The sequence below is a fragment of the Lissotriton helveticus genome, chromosome 10 (genome assembly GCF_964261635.1).
Source record: "Lissotriton helveticus chromosome 10, aLisHel1.1, whole genome shotgun sequence".
Taxonomy (NCBI): Eukaryota; Metazoa; Chordata; class Amphibia; order Caudata; family Salamandridae; genus Lissotriton; species Lissotriton helveticus.
In genome coordinates this window covers 971990981-972009570 of record NC_136071.1, presented here as the reverse complement: position 1 = coordinate 972009570, position 18590 = coordinate 971990981, and the positions used below count along the sequence as shown (strand labels likewise).

At 38.2% G+C, this 18590-nt stretch overlaps 1 protein-coding gene across 2 annotated transcripts in view; it reads right to left on the bottom strand.

Annotated features, from left to right (window-relative positions):
• Nucleotides 1–18590, bottom strand: part of AKAP9 (A-kinase anchoring protein 9) — a 647464-nt gene that overhangs the window by 311911 nt on the left and 316963 nt on the right. For both annotated transcript variants that reach the window (XM_078663639.1, XM_078663638.1), the window contains 2 exons: nt 16956–17132; nt 16748–16852 (listed from right to left, as the gene is read on the bottom strand). In XM_078663639.1, coding sequence (XP_078519765.1) covers nt 16748–16852; nt 16956–17132 — 282 coding nt within the window. The remainder of the gene's footprint in view (nt 1–16747; nt 16853–16955; nt 17133–18590) is intronic.

Sequence of the window (18590 nt, the reverse complement as noted above, 5' to 3'; positions counted from 1 at the left end):
TGTACTGAATATAATATAATTATGAGTGTTCTTTAGCCCCTTCCATGCTCATGACGGAACGGTTCCGTCATCAGCGTCGGTGCTCCGGTGCTGATGACGGAACATTTCCGTCATGAGCCAATACGTTTTTAAACCCTTCAGCACTGCAGCGAAATTCGCGCAGCACTGAAGAGGTTAAAAAAAGCCATGTTCGGATGCTCTCTTTCGACGAGGCCCGTTCAGTGCTTTATTTACTTTGTAAATTCACTTCTTAATATGTACACGAAATAGGCATCCCCAAATTTTTATTATTTTATGCATCATGTTTTTTCTGAAAAGTAAGTGGGTGTTGTCACTATTGCTTCATTTCACACTATGTCTAAGGTGCAGCTTTTTACTATCTGCAACATAAAACAAGCATTGGCAAAGCCAACAAGTCTTGCATACATGAGATGTATTGGCTTTGCTAATGTTTTTTAGCTATGTTGCAAATGGCTGACAGTACTGTAAAAAAGCTATATGACACAGCCAGTGTTGTCCACATTATAGTGCTTTTCTATTTTCAGTTATGCTTGAGCTGCTGTATAATATGGCTGAAAAAACATTGACAAAGCCAATAGATCTTGCATAGGGAAGCCCCACAGGCTCTGTCAATGCTTGGTATGAAATGTCATATGGTAACATAAGTATTTATGTAGTGTTTACAACGGCTGATGTGGCAGTGTTCTAGAATGGAGAAAGCCCTTGCCATGGTGTTAGTGTGTCCAGATTCAGCAGCATTTTAATACCATATAAAGCCTGTAAAAATATGCCATATAAAATGCACTGAATGAGTAGTAGGTAGACAGAAAAGTCCAATAGGTTACAGCTTCCATTACAGTGATGCTTTAGGCTAAGTGTTATTTTGTGTGCAATGGTTCCAAAACAAACAAAAAAGCATTCCTGACTGCTTGATTAGTAGTAAAATATAGCAAAATAGAGTAATAAATACAGCTAGATCTTTTGGCCCCTGTGCCACTGCACCAATCATGGTCCTAGTGCCTGCAAGGTAACTGCACTTGTGATTTCTTGTTTACTAGTAAAATGTAGCAATATTCACTTTTCAGTGGGTTTCCAAAGTAAAGTCCACATTTGTAAAGCGCACAATCACCCGTAAGGGTCTCTAGGCGCTGGGGGGCCGTCGGGAAGATTAAGCGAGCTATTGCCCAGAGTCACATGGTGCTGGGCTGACCTGCCGCCGGAGCCGGGGATCGAACCGTGGTCCCCAGATTCCACCGTCAGTCGCCCTGGCCGCGGCGCCACACCTCTTCCACCAAGAGCTTTTGGCCCCTGTACCACTGCTGCATTCAAATCATGACCCCAGTGTCTTCAAGGTAAATGCACTTCTGACTGCTCAGTAGTAAAATAAAGCAACAATCAGTGTTCAGAGGTTTTGCCCCGATGCCACTGCACCTGCTGCACCACTTAAATCGTGCCCCTAATGCCTGCAAGGTTACTGCACTTGTGACTGCTTGCTGTGTATTGACATATAGAAATAATCGGTGTTCAGTGGATTTCCAGCAGCTTTAGGCGCGCCATGCTACTGAGCCTGCTGCACCATCCAAATCATGGTACGAGAGCCAGTGCACCTGTTGCACCATTAAAATCATGGCCATAGTGCCTGCAAGGACAAACGAAGAAATCGTTTAGATCCAGTAATCTATGTGTTCTAAAAAAAAAGCAGAGTTGCAGATGGAATACATAATTATTGTGTAGGTAAACAAACACAAAAGCTTTCACGAAACGTGCCTTTGAACTTATCCAACTCTCCAGAGCTGCCACAGTTGTCATAAATAAAGCATATGCTTCACACTTCAAAGTGTAAACCACACATTGTTCAATTTGGTTACAATGTGGCTGGCTTTTTCCTGTGAAAAGATCTAATCCTGTGCTTAGCAGTGAACGGGCCATAAACAATGTATATTGCCCACGATCATGATATGTTAGGAGACAGAAATGCAGTTTTGTACTCTGATCCTAAAAACGCAGTTTCATAATTAAACGGAATGACCACAGAAGAGGAATTTTGTAAAAGAAATGTGCAAATGTTTTGTGCAGATGAAGAACGTGATACATTTTGAGATGACTATGTCTAAAATAAAAAAAATAAAAAAGGGCACGCAGACTCCGTGGATAAAGTCCTCTTTCCCATAAACACTCTCACTTTGAAGTCAGTCGAAAGCAAAATAACCAGGGTCCCATGAAAACACAGCTTGACATTTGACCTCGGTCCCTGAAAGCCCAGCATACGTGACAACATAAGCAAATTATTTAAAGGCCTGTTGACAGAGAAAGCTATCATGGAAGAATACAGTGAACACGGCTTTCTTATCCGGTAGGACAAACCGAACCTGCACAGCTTAAAGCAAATTTAGCCAGTAAATGGGAAGCAAGAAAACGCGAGTTACAAAACACAAAGCCAATGGTAAGGGACAGGCAGAATGAATTTCCAGGTCAACTTTCAGAAACTCCCCAAAACGTCTTTTGCATACCACACATCTGCGCCGTATGTTAGGCTGTGACCTAAACATTTGCACTTTCTGGGACGTGTGCCAGATTTTACATGCCTTTCATATTGATCAATACACGTTAGACTATCTGCTGATTTATAGTTTGACCTTTGGACTTTTTCCTCGGTGGCAGACTTGATGTGGGTCCTCTTGCTGATTTATAGTTAGGCTCTGCCTTGACTTACAAACTGAGTAGATTTATGCTAGTTCTTTGCTGAACTATATTTTGGTTTATGCTAATTCCCTTATGTTATGACATCTCATGATTGGCTTTCTTTTCATACATTCCTGTGCTGATATGAATCGGAATAACCAAATACTTTTGTCTTTTGCCTTCTGCAAATTATTCTTACATTTTGAATAAACCTTTATGGTTTTGACCTTTAATTTTGTCCAGTGAAGGTTATTCTAATTCTAAGGGGTCCCGTTCGTAGGAACCTCCTGCGAATCTGCCCATTAAATGTATTAGAGCAACATAATTTTGGAGGAAGAATGCGGGGAATTCGAATATTTGTGCACATTTTTATGAAAAGTTTAACTGAAAATTTGCAACAGAAAATCCCATAATTATGTTGGTTAATACTGTTGTGAATTCCGTTACATGAGTATCAATAGGGATTTTGTGAAATGAGCTGTCTTGGTGAAGAGTTGTCCGTATATTTATCCTCATGCAAAAAATTAAGGATGAGGATAAATATACGGACACTAAGGGTAGGTTGCTGCTGGTCGAGAGCCAATTTTGGAGTGATTGGAAGAAGTTAAGGTGCTGCTCACTTTCTGTGGTGAGTTTGATTTTCCGCCCCGTAGCCCAGTAAGCAGACAAAGGTTTATTTGTTAAGATTTTAAGTATTGCATTCCAGGTCTAATTGATGTATAATTGGTTTTATTAGTATTGTGAACTAGGTTGAGATTGCAATAATTGCACTTTAAAAAAAATATATATATTTATTTGATTTCATCACAATAAATAAACACTCCCCCTCCCTCCTGGTCAGGCAATTATAAATGCATGAAACTTCATAAAAAATCATAAATATCACAATTCATCAATTCCAACAATAATTTCAGACACCATTTACACTTTACAGTTTTACAATTACCAAAACCATGTGTAAGATAAGATCATTGTTTTTTATACATCACAAGTTATTACTTTGAGCTTGACACCAATCCAGTAACGGAGCCCAGATTTTCATCCCCTGCTTACGTCTTCTCTTACCCTTCCCCTTATAGATAGCAATTTCAAGCTTATAAGTAGCCCACAACCTCGCAAGCCATTGTTGGAATGAAGGGGCCATCGGATCGACTACCATGCTGAAAGTTATACAAATCCTTAGTACAGCCATGGTAATAAACATAAATTCTGCTCCTGTCCCATAGAAGCTAGCATCTGTGGCCCGCAATAGGATTATTTTCTCCGATAAAATAATAGTTTTTTTTAGTACAGTGGATAAAAATCTCTCAATCTCTTGTTTCAGCATAATCAAACCGTCACAGTTGGAGAAGATGTGTACACAATCAGCTTAGAAAATTTGACATCTAGGGCAGCAGGTCCCTTTTCCGGCTCCCCACTTGGCAATTTTATCCGGTGTATAGTATAACAAAAAACACATTTTATAAAATTGCGCCTGCAGTTTGGTGGACATAAGACACGTTTGTGACATTGCATAGGCCTTATTGAATTCTTCCAAAGATATACCTATTTTCCCTTGCCATTTTTGGGCAGTTTTCTCTAAATCGTCGGGGAATATCATATTTACAAGAGTGTATATCCCTCCGATGGAGTTTTTGTTGCTATAGCCCAGTTTTTCGGGTGGTAAACAACGCGACCTATCTGGGGATCTCTATTACCTCCAAATTTGAATACCTGGTGGAATCTAATGTGAAGCCAATATTGGAATCCATGCAAAAGGATCTGCGAAGGATAACCTACACCTTTCCTTAATAGGTAGGGCCCACGCTCTGAAAATGGTCTTCTTCCCTAAAATTCTCTACCTATTTAGAGCTATCTGCTTGGAATTTCCCAACCAATGCTTTAAAACTATGGAACATACATTTTCCAGCTTCTTGTGGGCTTACGCACAACCTCGCCGAGCCTAAACATTTCTTACTCTTCCAAAACAAAGGGGTGAGCTTGCCCTTCCAAATCTGAAAGCATATTATTGGGCCACTGTTTTACTTTACAGCCAGGAATTGTTACAAATTGGGAGGGACGAGGGGAGTCCCAGGGATGGCCAGCCGTCTATTTATCAATTATTTATAGGAAATCAAAATGTATGATATTTATGGTGTCATCTTTATGATAGTTATCATAAAAGAGTTAAATTTAAGACGTTATTCAGTGGATATAAAACCTTGAAAACAATCAGAAGAATGATGGGCATTGGACGTGTTTCATATTATACCCTCTTTAAAGATGACTTTGATCTGCCCGAGATATTTAGAGACAACTGTATGAAGAAATGGGAGGCGGCCGGAATAACACATTTTGGGAGTTTGGGCTCCTTCACGGGACTGTTATCATTTGAAGAACTAAGAGAGAAATTTCAGGTAGACAGACGGGATTTCTTGAAATATCTTCAAATCCGAGACTACATTAAAAAAAGAGCAGCGGGAGGGATCATTTCCCAAAAATATGAATTATTCGAAAAATTGGGCTATAGCAACAAAAACGCAATGAATGCACTTTTAAATAAATCTACGATCCCTTCTAAAAGAGCCTATACTCCACCTCCATTGGGTATCCCATCCAAGAAATGCATCTGGACCATGGATTGTATATGTTTGTGGCTTAAAGAATGCAATAGAATTACTGCTGAGAACAAAGAAGTTACAACTTCCTGTTAATGGTACATTTGAAGTGAAAAAGATTTTGCATCTGAGGCGTGTCATGTTTGAGATGAATCCACAGCCCAGACTGGTTAAATTCGAAGCCCTGAATGAATGGGACTACATGGTGAATGAGAAAGCAGGTAAGAAAATGGTGAAAGAGTAAATTGGTATGGCTATTAACAATTGGATGGATTGAGACTGAGTTTACAGAAGAATACTAGAAACTATGGGTGGTATCCCAGTGATTACTGACTAATCAGACAAAAAGAAAACTAAAACTAAACAAAATGAGGCAGAAAAAATGAGAGTGATTCTCAGGAAGAGGATGAGTTTATAGACTGTGGACTGAAGTGAGACCACCTCCACAAAAAGATGATCATGTGCAAATGTTGGTGGACGAGATGGGGCAGGAGAGCAGAGTGTAAGGGGAGACATTCCGGAATCTAGTTCATCACAAAGTGAGGTAAAAGTGGTGGAGTTTAATACTGTTAAACTCAAAGGAAATTTGAAAAATAATGGCATAAACTAGAACTTATGAAGGCAAAATGAATTGGCATTGTTGGGTACACAAGCAAGAAGACATGCTTATTGTGCACTTGAGAAATGAGACAAATTGGCTAACAAGTTAAAAGAGGATTTAAAACAAATGAGAATTCATGGGTCATTTAAGCTACGATTGAACAAAATTAATTTAATGAATCAGAATCCCAGAACACTGAAAGAAAATCTCATTGAATTATTAGTGACAATTTGAGAATGGGAAGATGTGATGAGGTATCGAAAAGAGGGGACGAACAAGCTAAAAAGCCTGGGGTGACTACGTGATTTAGAATGTGATGGGGTTGTTGATAAAGAGCTATCAGTGTGAGAAGTGCAGGGAGGAGCATATGTGCATGTACGTTGATCAAGGAATGTTCTTCACACATTTACAAAGAATTTGCCATAGCTTACAGGTGGAAAGGATTGAGACCATTTCAAATGTGCTTTGTGCAGATTTTGAAGCTTTATTTTTTAATTGTTGTGCATCAAGATTTGTGGAGAGAATATAAGACCATACTACAATAGCCAGAAAAAGAACAAGAGACGGAAACCACTCACAGTTAGCCTTCTCCAATTGTGATGGAGAAATGTAATTAAGTTTAAACATTTGAAAACAAAGGTTCCTCAGAAACAAGTAAACTGGGCAAAAATTATGAGAGTAACGCAAGATCCAGGTAAGTTAGTGTACGCGTTCTATGAGAAATTGATGTTGATTTACAAAGAGTTGAAGATTCCACAAAAGAAGGTGTTTCTGGATTTGTTTCGGCTTTTTTGTAGGGACTGCATGTCGAAATTAGTTTGTATATTCAACAAAGTGTGATGTGCTGGCAGGTCAAACCTTTGAATAAGATATTGGCCTACCTGAAGTATTGAAATGACTGTTGAGATGCTGAAATGAAACGACAAAGGGGAGATGTCGAGGGCAGCTCAAACAAAGTTTTCCAAAAGCTTGGTCAATATAGTTTTCATTCAATTAGTTTTGGTACCGGTACTAGTGTTAGTACAGAAGGTGTTAAAGCACAAAGCAATGGTGCACATTTTATGCAAGGCAAAAATGGCGATCCTCTTGGTAGAGTAGAAGCAATGGTTCCTAACCTGTGGTCCAGGGACCCCTAGTGGTCCACAAAGCCTACTCAGGGGGTCCGCGACTGCTCGGAAAATTAAATAATATTAAGATTAATAAACTGTATATAAATTAAGAAGCTAAATCGAAAATTTAAAACTGTAAAACGTTCTGTAACTGGGTAAAGAATTTGAAATTTTCAGGCTAAAAACGAAGTTAGTATCCTCAGATCGATTAGTGGAAGCAGTGCAAGTACATCAAACATATTATAGTATGGATGATCAGTGCCCTCAATTGAATTTAGAAAAGCTCCAACATTCCCATTAAAATCATAATGTTGTTTTTTATATTTGTTAGTGAATTAAATAAAAGATTTAATAAATTTTGCATGTGCTTGATGAATGCTTGTTTCTGTATTTTTATTATTTTGTTTTCCGGTTCAGATCTTCAAAAGTGCATAGGCTGGGGACCCCAGCTTCCAGTAATGACTCAATGAGGGTCCGCATATTCCAATAATGATTCAAGTGGGTTCTCTGGGTTCCATTAATGATTATGTGGGGTCCACGGAAATCAAAAGGTTTAGAAATACTAGAGTAGAGGATTTATTAATACTTCTAACAGGAATAATATGAATAATGTAAAGATTAAAAATGACCCTGGAAACAGGATTCTAGGTTTAATCAAAACAGATTTCAAAACGAGTCGGAAATGGTTCCCTTAATCAGCATGAATATTAACAAGATTGCAAAGAATGGGATGGTACAATCAATGTTCCCAGACCTACCGGACACTATTCTGAACATGCTGAATCCTAGGAAGGTCAAAAGGAATGTGTCTGCAGCTGCAGTCATGCAACAACCCATACAAAACAATACAAAGGGTTTCCAACAGAGTTGCAGATTTCGGCAAACCCCTTCTGTTATTAAGAATAATTTTCCACAGTTTGCAGCTACACTCTGAGATCCTACAGAACCGAGTTTGGAATAATGATGGTGCCTGAGGAGGCAGGAGGATTGCATGCTTAGTACAGTCCTAGAGGTAGACCAGATTGGCCATTTTGTGGAAGGACAAGTGAATGGCCATCCAACATTATTTATGTTTGCGAAAGTTGTTACTGCTCCATGGGTAGAACAGTGGAAGTTCCCAACCTACCGCTCTCAGGAAAATAAATCCAAGTTGTAGGCATTTCAAATAAACAGGTGACTAACAAGTTGCCAGTTACTCTCCCAGTGAAAACTGGTTAAATTACAAATGACAATAAATTTATTATTAAGTGAGATGAGTCCAGTTAATTTGTATAAACGTAACTATGTAATTTACTATACACAAGATGGTGTTGATATTCAAAGAAAGGACAAGGATTCAGAGTTTAATACTTTTTTACGGTTAGAGGAACTAATTTGAAAAAAAAAGCTCATCAGAGTCTTATGTATGACACTGAGAGTAGAGCTAAAATTCCACTGTAGTCATCATCCAGAAGCGTCGGGGTCACAAGCTGTTTGGTCTGAAAGTGTGAGAGGAAGAAAAAAAAGTGCTGCAAAGAATTGATGGTCTGACAAGGAGAAAAACAGCTGAAATAGTGACAGATCTGAATGTCACATAAGTTGGATATGAATATTTGTCTAAGTAACGTCCTTTAGGCTTTACACTGAACACTCTAGGTCATGGGGATCTTTTTCCATACACTATAAATTTACATGACCCTAAGATGTGTATAGAAATTCTTAAATTACGGCTTGGGTGCAATCCAATTTTCAATAGAGCAGAACAGTATACAAACCTGTGGGCTGAAAATGGTTTGTGGTAATGTTTTTTACATGTGAAAGGCTAAAATTTTCATATTCTTATTGATTGACTTTTTTTAATAACACTGCTCATAAGTATTTGTAAAACCCGAATTAAAAAATATCAGGTATGGTTAAGAACTGAAGCAATTGCATTTTTGGCTAATACGTATTTCTTTGATATTGCATTAGGAATAGCGCATTTTCTATATTTAATATAGAATCTAGCCAACAGTAATTTGTAATTTTGGTTGTACCAGATACAGACAGTATTTTTTATAGCTTTTATCTGTATTGTGTTTATTGTTTATTGTTTTTAGTATGTTTATTGAACAATTATCTCAATAAAGTTATATTTAATACTACTGAATGACAAAGATTTTGAAAAGCCTGAAGTAAGGAGATCAACAAGAGTAAGAAAGGCAAGCAAGAAGTATGCAACTCCAGATTGGGCATATTAGGCAAAAATTAAACCAGAAGAAAGACATTGATCTGAGCGACTATCGATTTCTGCTTGAGGAACCTCCATGTATAGATATGAACTGAGAATGAAGGTGATCAACATTGAATAATTTCCTGATTAAGTAGTGGAACAGAATTTTTTTAATCTTTTAAAAGAAAATTGTTTGATTTTTCATAGTGTGTCTGCATAACTCTTAGATTAGAATCTTAGTTAGATATTTATGTTTATGCTTGTTTTTGTTTTTAAATAGCGAAGCTCATATTTGATGAAGATTAATTTTGTCATTATCAGCACTTAGAAGTGGGTTTCACAAATAAACTGCCGTTAAATCTCTGTAATCAAATTTGGACAAGGGTTGATGGAAAGCAGATATACCTTTCGGTAAGGGAGTCCAAAACATTTGTGATATTATCTGTATCTTTCGGTCTTGGTTTAGTCGAGCAATCCCAACAACCCAGCTGCAAAAGGTCATAATGTAACTTTTTCCTGATTAATGGCTAATTTGTTCCAAGATGTATAGGATGACAAGACTTCTTTGCTCTCTGCATACCTATGGGAGTGTTATAACTAAGTTATCAGCATAATACCAGTGCTTCCATCTTCTTACTCCCTATGTGACAAATATGCTATTTTTATCAACAACATATCACTCAAGTATACATTAAAAGGGCTGGGGCACATCAGTTCAGTTCAAAACAGCTTTATTTCGATTCATAACAAATCATAAAAAGCACACAGACACAAATACTTAATCAGGGGATACAGTTACATTAAATAGATATCACTATTAAAATTGAACAATTAAAATATTTACAGCTTTTTAAAAAATACAACAATTTTTCAGTAATTTCATAAGTTGTCGCCAATGATGTTATGTTGTCTGTTTCCGCTACTTTTTTTAAGGCGAAAAGCAGCTACCAAAAAATGTGCGACACTAAACATTGTTAGTGGTGAGTCTAGCTTTTTTAAATAGAGTAGGGCTGGTTTAGCTTGAACAAACCCCTTGTTTTTAAGCAACGGAACAATATATTTTTTTCTAGGCAAGGCGTAAGTACTGCAAAAAAACATAAAATGAATAGTGTCCTGCAAAGAGTAACTATTACATTTGCAGACGGGTAGGTCCTCGGGCTTAGCCCACACCTTAGAATCATTTAACAGGAAGTGAATCTGGTTAAGTCTTAGTTTGGGGCACATGACTACTCAGGAATTAATCTGATATTTACCAATCTGATTGACTGCCATTGGAATAGCCACAATATAGTGGCAATGAGGTCAGGTAAAAGGCTTGGCACTATACTCGTGTTAAATCCTCAGTGTTTCTCTTCTGTCAAGGATTGGAAATAACTGTTCAAGGAAAATTTGAGTAACACGATGAAAACTAGATTCATGTTTGTTCAACGTTTTCAAGTGGAAATTACAATAATTTTAAACAGTTTTAAGTTGGAGCCCAGTCCAGGCTGGGGTAAACCAAATTAATTTCTAACAAGTTTAGTTTACGATGTCCTAAAATTATATGCAGGAAGTCCTAGCAATAATGCATGTTTAGCAAGCCAGACAATAGCAATATCATGACCTTTTTAGAGTTTACTTCACGCTGCCTTCATGCGGACAAAAGCAAGCATATTGATGACTGAGGGAGACCCAGCCACAATGCAGGAGTTAGGGATAGTGTGGCACAACTGGCAATTCAAGGTTACAACAAGACGCATGCCCGTCATGAGCAAGCTTTGGAGATTTGTTATGTTATGTACGATCTCTTTTATAGCGCACGGCTACCCCTGAGGGTGTCCCGGCGCTTTAGCAAAAAGACCTGAATCCAGAAAAATAACCAACAGCAGCTCACAAATGGTCACAGAGGTCAGGCAGAAAAGAGCCAAGTCTTCAGCTCCTTTCTAAAGATGAAGAGACTGTTAGCTTTCCGCAAAGAAATCGGGAGCCCATTCCAATGGAGGGCCGCCAGATAGCAGAAAGACCGTCCTCCCATCCGAGCACGTTTGATAGGCGGGACAATGATCGTAGCTGATGTGGCCGATCGCAGCATTCTCCTAGGCGCATAAAAAGCCATTTGCTTCCTAATGTAGTTAGGACCTACAGAGTGAAGGGCTTTAAACGCCAAAGTCAGGGTCTTAAAGATGATTCGTTTTGAGATGTGGAGCCAGTGTAACTCTTTGAGCAAATTGGAAGCTCTAGCTCTACGTGGAAGGCCAAAAATGGCTCTTGCCGCCGAATTCTGAACTATTTGTAATCTGGCCAACAAATATTTCGGCAATCCCACATACAATGCGTTAGCGTAATCGAGTCGCGATCCGATCAACGCCTGAACCACGATTTTTTTATATTGTAGAGATAGCATCGGGAGAAATTTTCTGAGCATCCTCAGGATTTGGCCTGAAGTTACAACATGATAAAAGCCTGAGGGCAGACATTTTAGTGTAATAACCAAAATTCAATGTTCTCTTGTGTAAAAGCATAAACTGGTACAGTAGTAGGATAAACTAAGTATTTACTTTTTATACAGAGTGTTTATGAATACATGCAATACTATGGTGAAATTAAGATTACAGTAGCCAATTCTTGGCACTTTATTGTCTGTGCACCTTACAACACACTCCAATCCTAGTAGTATGCAACTTGTTGATCAATCCCAGCATCCTCATATGAAGGAACGTTTTCCTGATTCCAGCAATAGTTTGACTGTGCTACTTTTTGTGCATTGGGGCATTGAGGCATAAGCTGAGGGACGACAGTCGTATAGGTTAAATCTCATGCAATTTATATTATTAGGACCTGCAATCCCAAAGGGGTGGGATTTCTGGAAAAGTCCATTATTAACGGGATCTTCAGGCCTCGAAAAATGTACTCGCCCACTTGCTATGGCAGATTTTATCAGGTTGAGCTATTTTTTTTAGCACCTATTGGTCTATTCCAGTGTGTGAGCTAGAAAGGAAAAGGTGTTCTGTTCATTCAGAAAGTTAATGAGCAATAAAGATGCCTTTAAATCTTGCTTTTATCTTGACACATTTGCTGGCTGTTCAAGGACAGAGGTCAAATGTCAGTTCAACATTATACTAATTGCTGCTAATCTTATCCTGGAAAACCGTGTTTACATTTCTTTCTCTTACAACAGTTAGAGGATTTTGTGAAATTAGCTGTATGACAATCAGTGTGTCGGATATCAGTTTTTATTCTAACACAACATTTAAATCACTAGCAAATAAATAGTACAAATATTTCAGAATATATCAGGAATTACTAAAGTACTTTTTTGTAATTCAGCAGTGTGATGATGCAAACAAAGATTTACACAAAGGCAAAAACAAATCAAAACACCTCACTTGGTAATGTCAAAAAGACATATTTGCAGAAACTCGATATCCATTATTGTTTGCAAACATTACAGTTTTTTCAGTAAACAACATGTCACTTGGAAGCTTTGTGGCTATTTCAATAGAACATGTGCGAATTGCAATAGACAGTGTGCTACCACGTCATGCTTTATTTTCATATTTTTTAAACGTGACAGCATTTAAACATGATTTGAGAAACATTCTTGACCCCTTCCCTGATGACAATGCTGTTAATGAACTAAGAGGCAAGTCAGGAGTCATGTATATCTTATATGCGGTTAGATTTATAATATATATGGAGCAAAAGTTTAATCTATCAAACGAAAGAGTTTTTTACAGTAGACATGCTGAACTACCATATTTGAAGGTGCTATCATATGTGATAATGAAGAAGATGGTGGTGGTTCAGTGCATCGATATATTTGCCAAGGATCAAATAAGTTGAATCCATTTTATGGGTCAAGACATTGCAGTTAGGTCGAGTAGATTATTTAAGTCACCAGGCCTGCAGGTCTGGTAACATTTTAATGGTTTTCTGAGGCCTGATCTTGTCCTTCACACTGCAACTGTTCTTTAGTATGACCTGGTATGATTTTGTTTTTTAAGGGACAAGCATTGAGACAGGTTTGGCACGTATATCTCGATCCAAGCTTCGTTTGGAAGAACTAAAAGCATTTGGGCCCTACTTTAAAGGCTGTATGGCTTGGCCATATATCAGGACCATATATATATATGTTACTCTCTTTCATGCAAAGGGTCTTAATGAACCAAATCAGCGTTTTGCTGTCCTTAATATATTACAAAATTCGAAGTGTGATATTTGTCTTATTCAGGAATTTAACATTCTCAAAAGGGATTGGTTTCGTCTTATATCTAGATGGTTGCCAAAACTATTATTTTCTGAAGAGCCTAGAATAAAGGAAGGGGTTAATCTCTGCTGTCTCACGTGTTCTCATATTACATTTAAACAGTGTCCAATATTAATGCTACCAAAACCAATCCAAAGAAGTTTCTCAATATTGTAATTGCAGACATTTTGGCAAGGGCAGATGTGGAATTGATACTTTGAGGAGACCTCAATTTAGTAACTGACAGCCATGGAGATCCCAACAGAACAGGCTCACTGCCAAGGCAGGAAAACCTATGCCTAGGAATTAATACTATCTCGGATTCCCTTAAAGCAACTGAAAGGGGACATTTGGTGTTGGCTTCAGCCAAATTCAATCCACTGAATCTGAAATACAACACAATTTGGAAACACTACTTAGAGAACCAATGGGAAGTACGATCATCGGGGCAAGATGTAAGGGAGACGTTTTACTTATAATCTGAGAGCACTGTAGAAAAACGGACTAGATGGGGTACAAGATTCTTCTGATGTGCCGCGCGTAGGTCAAAGAGATACAAGGAAACTTTCTTCGCCTCCAATAATGAACTCTAAACAGCAGACAAGACATCACACTCCGAGTCATGGCATACCTACAATGCTCTCTGTTCCCCACCACTGTTTTACCAGGCTTGATAGACACAGATCAATTGGGATTCACCTTTGGCAGAATTTGTGGGGACAATATCAGAATATGGCATCCAATATGCAATGTCTGTTGATTCTGCAAACAGGCCCTTCTATTTTCACTCAACAGTTGCCCATTTCTGGAGCAAAACCTTTCTGAAATTCAGTTTTGGCTGCAGTTTTTTTTAACTGGGTTTTAACAGGATATAAAGATCAGATGGCCTTAAGTAGGGTTAATGAACACTAATTCTCTGTTCCATACTCAGAGGAAGACTAGTCAGGGATGTCCCTTCTTTCCATTACTACGTGTTCTCATATTAGAATCACTAGATGAAAGGATTCTTAAGAACAAGAGAGGCAATAACTGAAAGTATGCTCTACTGATATAATTCAAAGGTGGGTGAGCTTGCATAGATAGGGTTTGCAATGATTAGACACACGGGGAAAAGGGCACTCTTCTGCACATACTTTGGGACAGTCCAATACTCCAATTTTTCTGACTGAGGATACAGAACGCCAGTGACAAAATATTACACACCAGCATCTCTAAATTGCCAGGCTCTACTGTTGTTGGTTTGCTAAACATGCAGACTGGAAACGTCTTCCCTTGTGAGCTCCAGGATATGAAAACAATATCTATGGTGATGGTTCAAAAAGGGGAAGCAATAGAATTTAGAGAACCAATTTGCCCCGAATACTTAAGAGTACTCTGATTTAAACTGCTCGAGTACACGTATACCAGATTCCCTGAATAGGAAGGAGACTGACAGGGTAGCCAGATGACCTGAACAAGTTGCCTTTCTATGGAGAAACACCAGTGATCAATGGGGACAAAAGTCAGAGGTAGGGACTTCTTAGAAGTTCATTTTTGGAAAATAATTTCTTGGTTGTCTTTTTCTTTTTTTTTCTAATGGTTTACCCCCCAATTGGCGGCGGTAGAATGGACTTATGTATACTTTATATATCAATAAAAGCATATGATCTATAAAAAGCTATGAAGTCACACAGAAAAAAAACAGGTAAAGCATACAACTATGAAGCCAGGGATTTTTTAATTAACTAAGGCAAGAATTTAAGTTGTCACGGGTGAGAGGAAATTAGCAGACCCATTGGTACAGCCTGTAGGAGGCACGCGCAGGGGCCTAGCATAGAAATGTAGCTCTTTAAAAGGATTACATCATTCTTATTTATTTAGGCATGTGTAAACTGTTGGTTGATATTTTTACAATACCATAAAAGTGCTGGAATGTACACAAAGAAAAGAGAACGAGAAATATAGATTCAAATGTGCAAGTATAGTTAAAAGTCTAGCAGTGTAGAAGTGGGTGGACTGACCCAACCATCTTTAATCACAGGCCTTCAGATTATGATTTCAGGCACAATATGTTCTCAATATTTCAATTTTAATAAGATTTCCTAAATCAGAGGTAGGCTGGTTCTGGGTTGAGTAGAGGGTTTGAGGTTTCCATAGTATTCGTCTCATTACTCCAAAGGAGAAGCTGTTGTGCTTCAGTTATTTGAAAAAGTGTTGGAGGAACAGGTAAAAGTATGCTGGCCAAAGATTACTGGCAGCGATGCAGTGTGGTATTATTTTACAGCATACAGGGACTCTGTTCTATGCGCCCTTGTGGATAATAGTTTGACTTGAATTTGATTCTGGAATTTTATTAGTGCAAGAGGTGTGCCTTCAGAGCTACCTTGTTTGGGTCACGTCTTTGCAGGTACAGACACATTTTAGCAGCCTGATTTTCGAGTGTCTGAAGTCTGCATATGAGGATTTTGGAAAGTCTATTCATTTGACATTATACTACTCTAGAAGCCCTATGACAAAGCATCCTGAAATATCTATTCCTTTGGTTTACATTTGCAAGTAGACCTTGTATTAATCTATAAATTGAGAGAGATGGTGGCAGTAGCAGTTAAATAATTGCAGGAGGAGGTTAGATCACTGGGTTTAGACCATCTCCTTGTTAGGGGAGAGTTACATACATTCCATAGATACATGCTGAATACAATCCACATTTGAAAAATTCCCAGATACTTTAAACCAAGCTCGCATTATTGACCCCAGATTGTGATAGTCAATCATGTTGTTAGCTGGAGAGAGGTAAGTCAGAATCAGAGCAGCTTGGTGAATAAAGGACATGCAATAGATGATTTTGGGCATCATATTTTTGCAATTGGTCTGCTACTTCTATTTAGAGAACTTTTCTGGGGTATGGTAGATCAGACATTTGTGGGTATTTGGCAAGTACTGAGGTATAATACACAGTGGTCATATTATTACATTCTCACTTGGTTAGGGTAAACATTAGTATGTACGTGGTTAAAAGAGGAGTTAATCATGGAGGTTATGTTGGTACTAAATAAAATATGAATTGTTTGATTCAAAATGCAGGACTAAGTTCAATAGATAGTTATATGCAACCATGCCACTGTCTGTAAAAGGGCTCTACTGTCCCCACACAAATGGAGGGAACCAGAACCAAAACTAATTGGTGTACAATGCAGAAGTTTGAACTCTATGACAGTTAAAATTAATTATTGCAATAACGTCAACAGAATATAATCATTTAGTAATGATATCCTATGCTACTGCACCACAGGCATAACATATTTCTATATCAACAGGAATTAACATTTGTTAACTGTTTACATGCAATATCAAAGCATATACCTCGTTTTCTTTTCGGTCAATTGCTTCTCGCTCCACCTGCAGTTGTGCTTCAAGAGGCAATTCCCCCTTAACTTCAATGATCGTGAGATGTTTCCTTTCATCCACCTTTTGGGAACATTTTATATATTAGTTGTGATAGCTACAAAACCTTTCATTAACTAACAGCTTTTTATACCAATCCCAGATTTCCCACAATGATAAACATTACCTTCTGTAAATCATCAGTGCTGATGATCAACGCTTGCTCCAACTCCCTTATTCTGCACTCTAGTTTCTCAATTTCTTCATTCCTTTCCTGAACATCCCTCTGGAGTTGTTCTTTTGAGAGTAAGAGTTCACTGCATTTATCGGTCTTCTCCTTGAGATAATTTGACAGCCTTTCAACCTAGATTCAAAACAAAACATGGTCAACATCACATAAACCAAATTTATCAATGATGCAAGTTGTGTTTCAGACCTTTCTACAAGACAAGCTTTCCAGTGCATAACTGTTTATTATCTCTGCCAATGAAAATACCTTGTTTATCTATTTCACTGTTTTCAAAACCTGTTGGTGTGGACCCTCGATCGAAGCCAGCTGAAGGTTACAATAATATGAGTGCCTGGGCAAGCCAAAGGAAACAATTATAAATCATGACCAACTCAATTATCCTGACAATGCAGGTAGCCACACCATGAGGACTCAAACATGGGTTTTTGAAGGGTTTGTGGGAGATGGCAAGAAAAACAATTTGAAAGGACCTGGGTTGAACTTGAAGTTAGAGAATTAATTTGCAGAAAATAAACATTATGTGTCAAATATGACTTTACCTCTTATGAACCAAACCATAGTCTATGTTTAGGTGAGGATAGAATACTCTAAACTAATGCCCTCTAGTCTAGTTTTGCATTTGCATACTGGGCTGGTGACTGCTTAAAGTGGTAAGGCAGACATTCGATGCCACTAGTAGGTGGAACCCAAAAAAAGGATTTTAAGTGCAGTGCTGTAAAGGTAAACTGTAATACTGTCTAGAAGAATGCTGAGAATCCTTGCACCGGTTTCTGACTTAACACCAATAGAATGTAGCACTATACTTCCGCTAAAACTTACCTTTAGTTATTTCGAGTCATCAACTCTAGGCACAAAATGTATTCATTATAGTATCTATTTAATATTCTTGCACATCAGTGCATCTTACCTTACGCTTACTTCAGAACTCTGCATATACTGACAACATAGAGTAAGATGAATAGACAGGAAAGGTGAGTCCAAGTGGATGGGGAATACTTGTGTGCAAATTCCTTGATCAAAACCACATAATATGTGGAATTCAATTAGGAAGCTTTTCGGAATAGTTCAGTTTTATTTAGTACTTGATTCAAAGGTGACTGGGTTTGGGCCGTCAATCACGGATTGCAAACATGCCACAGTCGGAGGTTATGCAATCCCAGTGATCTGCCAATGTGCTTCAGCATCTTGAATGATCGGTGGTGGATTAGATGGGTGCACAATGATCAGATGTTTATGGCTGAAGTTTAGTGCAGCGCCATTCTCTACAATTGGCCCTTTGTCCCAAGAGACTTTAAAGATGCTTCAAATAACTCAATTTTATTTTGCCCTGTGCAGGGCTTTCAAATCAGGCTTGATGTATTCACGTTTTAAGAGGTTTAGACATAATCTTGCTCCTTGGTTCCATTGAATGGCAACGAGTTTCTGGGGAGATCATATTTGTTGCAGTAGTCTCGGCATGGCATGGCCAGAGTTATTCATTTTGAATTAGTGAAACATATGTTTTGTGCAGCTGGACCTGCTATATAAATATTTCACAGCTAAGTCAAATATCTTCTTGTTGACCTTGTCATG